This window comes from Microtus ochrogaster, chromosome 6, assembly GCF_000317375.1.
Source record: "Microtus ochrogaster isolate Prairie Vole_2 chromosome 6, MicOch1.0, whole genome shotgun sequence".
NCBI lineage: Eukaryota > Metazoa > Chordata > Mammalia > Rodentia > Cricetidae > Microtus > Microtus ochrogaster.
Genome location: NC_022013.1, coordinates 65559770 through 65567100, shown reverse-complemented (window position 1 = coordinate 65567100; position 7331 = coordinate 65559770). Strand labels below are relative to the sequence as shown.

General features: G+C 50.2%; 1 protein-coding gene across 1 annotated transcript in view; it reads right to left on the bottom strand.

Annotated features, from left to right (window-relative positions):
- The window catches only part of Itih1 (inter-alpha-trypsin inhibitor heavy chain 1), a 13248-nt gene extending 6091 nt beyond the window's left edge, over positions 1-7157 (bottom strand). The window contains exons 1-12 of the mRNA XM_005348739.1: positions 7011-7157; positions 6741-6761; positions 6350-6546; positions 5779-5883; positions 5275-5437; positions 4724-4837; positions 3552-3677; positions 3350-3466; positions 2545-2713; positions 2340-2459; positions 1299-1480; positions 880-1065 (exon numbers count right to left, since the gene is read on the bottom strand). Coding sequence (XP_005348796.1) covers positions 880-1065; positions 1299-1480; positions 2340-2459; positions 2545-2713; positions 3350-3466; positions 3552-3677; positions 4724-4837; positions 5275-5437; positions 5779-5883; positions 6350-6546; positions 6741-6761; positions 7011-7124 — 1614 coding nt within the window. The 5' untranslated portion in view covers positions 7125-7157. The remainder of the gene's footprint in view (positions 1-879; positions 1066-1298; positions 1481-2339; positions 2460-2544; positions 2714-3349; positions 3467-3551; positions 3678-4723; positions 4838-5274; positions 5438-5778; positions 5884-6349; positions 6547-6740; positions 6762-7010) is intronic.
- Between the last annotated feature and the right edge of the window lie 174 nt (positions 7158-7331).

The following is a 7331-nucleotide window of genomic DNA, read 5'->3' as shown; positions in this document are numbered from 1 at the left end:
CCCATCCATCCATCCATCCATCCATCCATCCATCCATCCATCCATCCATCCTCAGATGTTGGCTAACCTCCCTGTGAGTCAGGCTTGGCCTAGGCCTCAGAGATTCAGTGGGACAGGAAGCCCAGGTCTGACCTCATAAAGTTACTCTCTCTGGAAGAGGCCAACAAATACCTGCTGTTTTTGCTTTTCACTTCTCCCAAGGGTCACAAGAGTGCCAGCTGGGCTGCCATGGTCAGGTTCCCATAACTAGACCATAGACATGTATTGTGCTTCCCAGCTACAATAGCAGTCTTGGGACAAGGCATTCCTTGTATCAAGGTCTGCATCTTGTACTATATAGATTATTCCACTGACCCCCAACACATACACATGCACTCAAGGGCAGTACTACCTCTGTGGTACAGGAAAAGTACAATCTAGATAGCCAGACAGGGCTATTCTAGATAGCTTTCTTCTCCCCCAGGCCTAAATTCTAAGCCCTCAACTCCACTGTGGGTTGACTCCGTGCCCTGGAGGGTGGAACCTTCCATATATGTGCATGTGGTTGCTTCATTCACTGCACCATGACACTGGGTCAGGTTGTCCAAGAAATGCGACCTAGTGAGAAGCATTCTCTCATGCTTGGGGTGGGAGGATGGGGGGAGGTGATGTGAGGAGTGATCAATCAATAGGATTGAGTGATTCTATTGAGGCCACATTGGTTCCATTCCAGTCTGTCCAATCCCTAGACCGGAATATATTTGTCCTCCCTTGGGAGGAAGACACTACCATGGGGAAAGAGAGGTCCTTGGGATGGTCGGGGTGGGGAACGGTGTGAGCTTGGAGTATCTAAACACTACCTAGTTTCTACACTCCCCCCCCCATCAGCCCACCATTTACCCCACGAGCCAGGACATCAGCCTTAAAGGTGCTCAGTTTTTGGTCAGCAATGCGTCCAGCCACCACAATCTCGGAGCCATCATAGTACTGTTTATGTCGGTGCTGAGTTAGAGCCAAGACAGAATCCTGGGGATACTGCAGCTCCACATCTGTCAGTAGGGGGTTGGCTACTTGATTGTAGAAGCCCTGCAGGGATAGGGAGGGTGAGCACCTGGGGAGCTCTCAGGAAGACTACTCAGAAAGCAGAATGTTAATGTCACACTTTGGAGGTGGAATCTAGGCTCAGGGGGGTTAAGTAACTGCTTAAGGTCATATAGTTGGTCTCAACTCTGGATGTCTATCATCCCTAGGCTGGTAGGCAAATGACCACAAAGCCCCCATGATAAGTTGATGGTGGTGTGTGGGCGGGGTGGGGAGACCTGTAGCTGCTGGGTGGCATCGTGGTCCTCAAAAATTCTCTGGGCCCATCCGTTGTTCTCCATGGACATGACCTCCAGGAAGTTAAAGTCCAGGTCGTGGCCAAAGCCGAGGTTGTAGAGTGGGAACCTGCCCCGGATAGCGTTGCGTACATTCTTGAGGATCTGGGAACGGTCCGTCTCCCCTGCAGCCACACATCCGGGCAGTGATGGGATGCAGGATCTCAGGCATAAGGGGGCCTTAGAAGCCTTTGAAGGTTCCCATTCCAGATCAACTCTAGTCCCCATTGACAACTGAAGGCATCACAGGACAACCCCAACAGCTGGAAACAGCCCACTGAAGGTCCTACCCAACCACGTGGACCCAACCAACGTGGACCCAACCCGTGGACCCATTCCAGGCAGACGCAATGCTCTCATACTCTCCCACGGCTCTTTATCGTGGCCTGTGAAGCCCCACCAGTCCTTCCGCTCTCACTTTGGTTCGTTCTGCACACGTCCTCTTTCGTAGGCAGGCCCTGTCAAGATCCCATCCCGCTCCTTTGTGTCCTTCAAACCCAGGGCCTTATTCTTCCAAGAGGACTTCCCATACCTCACCTGAACCAGGTGCCCCTTGTCAGGAATTCCATAGCCCTGTGGCACCCTGCTCTGCTAGCTTCTGAGGCAGAGACTCTCCACCACAGATTCTCTACCAGCTTGAGGGCAGAGACACATCTCTTTCTCTTGGTGTCTCCTTCCAGCTTTTTGTCCTAGACTTGTCACAAAGTAGGTACTGGATAAATGGCTTGATGAGACTTAGCCTATAAATCCTGTCCATCATCAGGTCGCTAAGCATCCAAGCACCAGATAGAAGCACTTGCTGTTACCAACTCACAGGACAGAGGTTCACCTCAGAGTTCCCACAGATGCTGTAGTCTGAACAGTTTTCAGGCCAGCATTTGACTTTGCCCTGAGCCTTCTGCCCTGGTGGACTCTCCAGCAGACAAATTGTTCCTGTCTGGTAGCGCTCTCACCACCTTCCAGGGCAGCCCTGGAGGAACTCACCTTCAGTAGGTTCTCCATCTGTCAACATGATAAGAATTGAGGCTGGGCTGCTGAGATCTGGGTGACTTCCTTTGTTTAAGATCTCAATTCCTCGGAGCAAGCCTCCATTCAGGTTTGTGGCTATAAAGAAGAATCGGACCAGTGTACACCCATATCCCAAGGAAACAGAAGTGATACCAGGGTAATCTGAGAACCCTTTCCTTACCTCCAGCCAGAGAAAAGCGCTGCACAAAATCCTGAGCTGCTCGCAGATTGGCCTCAGATGCGGGTACCAGTGAGCCTTTCCAGGATTGCACTTGAGACCCAAAGAGGACCAGATCAAAGTTGTCCCCTGGCTTCACATCTCCCAGGATCTTAAGGAGTGCCTCCTTGGTCTGCAAGGACAGGAAGTCAGAGGAGGGACATAGCCCCTGGATGACTGAAGGATAGCTCCTTCCGGGAACCCAGGTAGCCACTGTAGAATTCCACAGCGGATGAGCAGAGGTGACAGTCTGACAGACCCAAGAAAGTAGCCTGCTGCTGGGACTTGGGGTGTTCGAGGGGCACAAAGAAGGAAACTGGGTCAAGTATAGGGAGAAGAAATGACTAGGAATTTGGGTGGAGCAGGATCAATAGAGAGCCCCCAGATCCTAACAGAGCTGTTTTTCTCAAGCTTGTCCTGTGCAGCCATGGCTTCACTACCCATTGAGCAAAGCACTGAAAGCCAGGCCATAGATCATTTGTCATCCCCAGCATTTTCAGGGCACAGGCTTTCTCTACTGAGCACTTCTCCATGGGAAACTCCATGACCCGTGGGCACCATTATCCTCTGCCTCAGAACTGGACAGAAGAGCTATGCTCGCCTACAACTGCAGTGAGGAAACCGGCTGATTCCAGAGTAGGGATTTCCAGTTACATCCCCTTGTCTCTGCCCATCAGGACGACACCAAACCCCTCTGGCAGTCAAACCTTCAGGACAAGATGAGCCAGAGGAGCTTCTGCTGGGAGAGTCAGGCAAAGCCACCACTTACCTGCTTCACTTTCTGGCCTTCCATGGAGCCACTGATGTCAATCACAAAAACCAGGTTCTTGCTCATGTTGGTCAGGTTTTTGGGTGCAAAGAAGTGTGCAAAGTAATTGTTGGCCACCTAGAACAGAAAAGACCCAGAAAGGCCTCTCTCCTAAGCACCTTTCCCCATTCTCTCGGGCTTGGACCATGAGCCATAGTCTTACCAAAAGGTCACAGAGCTTGTCCCGATTGACGTCGTAGGTCACCTTGAAGTCTCCATTCAGCAGGGATGAAGAGCACGTGGGACAGGACTGCTGCTGGCTCACAGTAGGGCGGAAGAACACGTGACCCTGAAAGCAAAGAAGGCATAAGGGACCAGGGGTCTGTATAGCTGCAAATAGATTGTCTGCAAAGCAACTTAAAGTTTGTATGTGCATGTATGCATGGTGTGTGTGTGTGTGTATGTGTGTATGTGTGTGTGTGTGTGTGTGTGTGTGTGTATACACCTGAATGAGTTAAGCCTAGTCACCTAGGTTCTGAGTGTGCATACTTGTCTGTGGTAAGAGAAAAGACCTATTCCTTTGCTTTTATGTTTCTGAATCATTGGGATTTCTGCAATAACCATCAGTACTTAGGGAATAAAAGTAGGAATAAAATAACAACAATATGATAGTGTAAAAGATAGCAGTCATCTGAACTGGAGATCCTGTGGCCTCAGCCACTTGAGTGCTAGCCTGGGCTACATACTGATATAGTGAGTACTCTCTTTAAAAACAAAAAGTAAGCTGGGCGGTGGTGGGTGTACACCTTTAATCCCAGCACTCTGGAGGCAGAGGCAGACAGACCTCTGAGTTTGAGGGCAATCTGATCTATATAGTGAGTTCCAGGACAGCCAGGGGTACACAGGGTGAGTAATCCTGTCTCAAAACAAAACAAAGCAAAAACAAGACAAAACTAAGAACTAAGAAAACATTGAATAGACCATTGGTCTAGATTAAAGGAAGTTAGTCTCTGGAGAGGTGCCAGTGAAAGTGATTTTTGCCATGGTCCTTTGGGTATTCTCTCTCTCTCTCTCTCTCTCTCTCTCTCTCTCTCTCTCTCTCTCTATCTCTCCTGGATGTGTGCAACCTCTATTCCTATGAGCATTCCTGCCATGATGTTCCCTCACTGTCCCAGAAGCAGTGGAATAAACTCATGATGGATTGAGACCTCAGAGACCATGAGCCAAAATAAATACCTGTTCCTCAATGCTGTTTCTTTCAGGTGTTTGCTACAGTGGATGGAGAGTCTGGCTAATAACACACCATGACAGCTTAGCAATCCTGCCTGGATATTTTATCAGAGCTGGGCTAAGCCGGACTGTCCCTAAGGGTACATTCCCTGCCATGACACATACCTTTTTTCCTGAGAAAGACTTCTTGATGGTTTGAGCAGCAAGTTCCTTGTTGAGGAAGGAGGCCTGAGCATCCAGCTTGCTGATCCCTTGGGGCTCAAAGATGTCCACATCGATCTGCACCATGGAAACCAATTCTATGCTAAGGCCCATTTGAACTAGCACCACATTTCAGCCAAGAGCTCTGTGGACCTGCCTTCCTGTGTGTGTAGTCCCCACCCAGCCCTTCGCAGAGCCTGGTTCATCATAGGCAGTCCAGAGCTCCCAGAAAGATGTTCATGCCTGAACCCTTCAACTCGGTCCCTCAAGTTGGTTTACACACAACTGGGTCTTCAGTATTTTTTGTAATCTGGTGGCAGTCCTGGGAAATGCAGGAATACCCTCATTTAGCAGATACATAAGCTGGGGGTTCATGGATGAGGAGAAAGGTGGGAAATTCAGGGAGCTTCCTGCCCATAAAAAAACCACAGGAGCCCACCCTGAGGAGTCAAGCTCAGCCCCTGTGTTTTCAGGCCTGGGGAGAGGTAAGTCCTTCCCAGGGACATGCAAACTACCTCGAAATGTTGCACCAGCTGCTTGGGCTTGACTTTGATGACAATGTCATATTGCGTGAGTCTTCGCTTTAGCACCTCTTCATAGGTGAGCTGAAACGTAGCCTTACTGTGGGCTCCAATGGTCATGTGGATGGTGAACTGTTCCATATTTCTGCCCGAGGCTCTAGACATGTCATCAGAGGCAACAACAGACAGACAACAGGTTGGCATGAGCATCCTTGACACCTACAGCATTGCCCTCAGAACCAGTTTCTCTTATTATCATGCTTCCCCCAAAATTATCTCAAGTGGTTGGTCAAGGCCGGAGCTCAAGAATGATGCCTATTGCTCCACAGGGCATAAAAAGACCAAGCGTACCCATTCTTGCCCAAACAGTTTAGACAGTTTAGCTCCCATCCTAGTAGAGATTTCTCCTACCCAGTAACACCTTGCAGCTGTTGGCTCTGTCCTGGCTGGGCAGAAGGGGCAGCCTGGGAGGCTTGGCCATCAAGGCCTGAAACTTACCTGACAAGGCCAGCATTCTCCCCTGAAATGGCTGCTTTCCGGTACTGCTTCCAAGCACTCACTTTGTCCTTTATGTCCCCAATGAACGCGTTCCCATCTGCTGTGCTGCACAAAAAGAAAAGTCCTCGGTGGTGGTGACCACCCTCACTGCCTAGATTGTCCTTTGCCTCAGTGGTGGTGCCCCCCCCCTTCGCTGACTAGGTTGCTCTTTGTATTGGAAGTGAGCTAAGCCTAAGAAGACCCTGTCCACAGGACTCCTTGAAAAGGGGTATCTACTGTCTTTTGCTTTTAATGTCCACTGCTCAGAGGGCCCATGAGAAAAGTAGATAAAACCACCATGTTCACAGAACTAAGATTAGATGCTGGCTTTGCTCCTTTAGCCAAAAGCTGAAAAGAAGCAGAGGCCCTAATTTTCTGAGTAAGGTAGGAATTGAGAATGCTAATGGACCTCTTCCCTCCTGAACCTCTAAGCTGGGCCTGGCCATGACTAGAAGTGAGATCTGGCCACGCTGGCCTCAGGCTGAACATGTAAATGGACTGGGGTGGAGAAGTCAGAGAGAGCATCACGCACATGGCAAAGTCACTGATGAAGGCTGTCTTGGGGATTTCCACATCAAAGGCCACTTCCCTGGCTTCGTCAGCACTGTTGACCACTTGGCTGGTGATGACGTAGTGGGCAAAGCGAGAGGTGACTTTACAGTTGACTTTCAAACTCCTGACAAACACACCATCAACCGTCTGAAGTAAAAAAAAAAGGGGGGGGGGATTCTGCCCACTCTAGAACAAAGGTGTTCAAATTCCAGAGGAATACACCAGACCTCCCAAAGAGACCCCTCTCTGCTGGAGACATGAGGCGAGGTACGAACAATGTCACATTTCAGGGGATGGGAGGCCCCTGCCTGTGGCACTGACCCGGTGAGAGAAAGCTCCTCCTCAGACCCTCTGCCAAGACTTTCACTTACTGTATCCACAGCCTGTCGTTTCTGCAAAACAAGACCATGGGTGAGTGTGAGTGGAAACGCTCAGGGACCACGGCCCATCTGTTATGGGGTGGGAACAGGGTCTGTGTTTGCTACTCCTCCACCTCCCTCCTCCTGTTGGGAAGTAACCTCTTCAGGTAGAAATGAGCTGGTGGTTGGGGGTGGCCCAGGTCCCTAAGTAGGATCTTCTGCGGCTCCAGGGCCTCATGCAGGAACAACTGCCTGTCTATGCCTAAGGGCTTAGTCACATACCTCACTGCCCCTGGGTCTGCCTGTGGCCAAACCCAAAGCAGGCATGGTCTGCGTAGTGAGGAGGGACACCAGGCACACGCACAGCAGCACCCGAAGCCCCATGGCTCCGTCCATGGTCTCCAGGCATTCGGTTCCCGTCACTCTCCTCAGGGCATTAATCAATACTGTGCCGGACAAACCTAGATTAAATATTAGACACGGCACAGGCAAATAGCAGTATTTAGGGAATCAAACTTGCCAATGAGCTAGGTCTGTAGCTCAGAGGTAGGTGGCTTGTCTAGCATTCACAACACTCTGGATTTAATTCCCAGCACTATATAT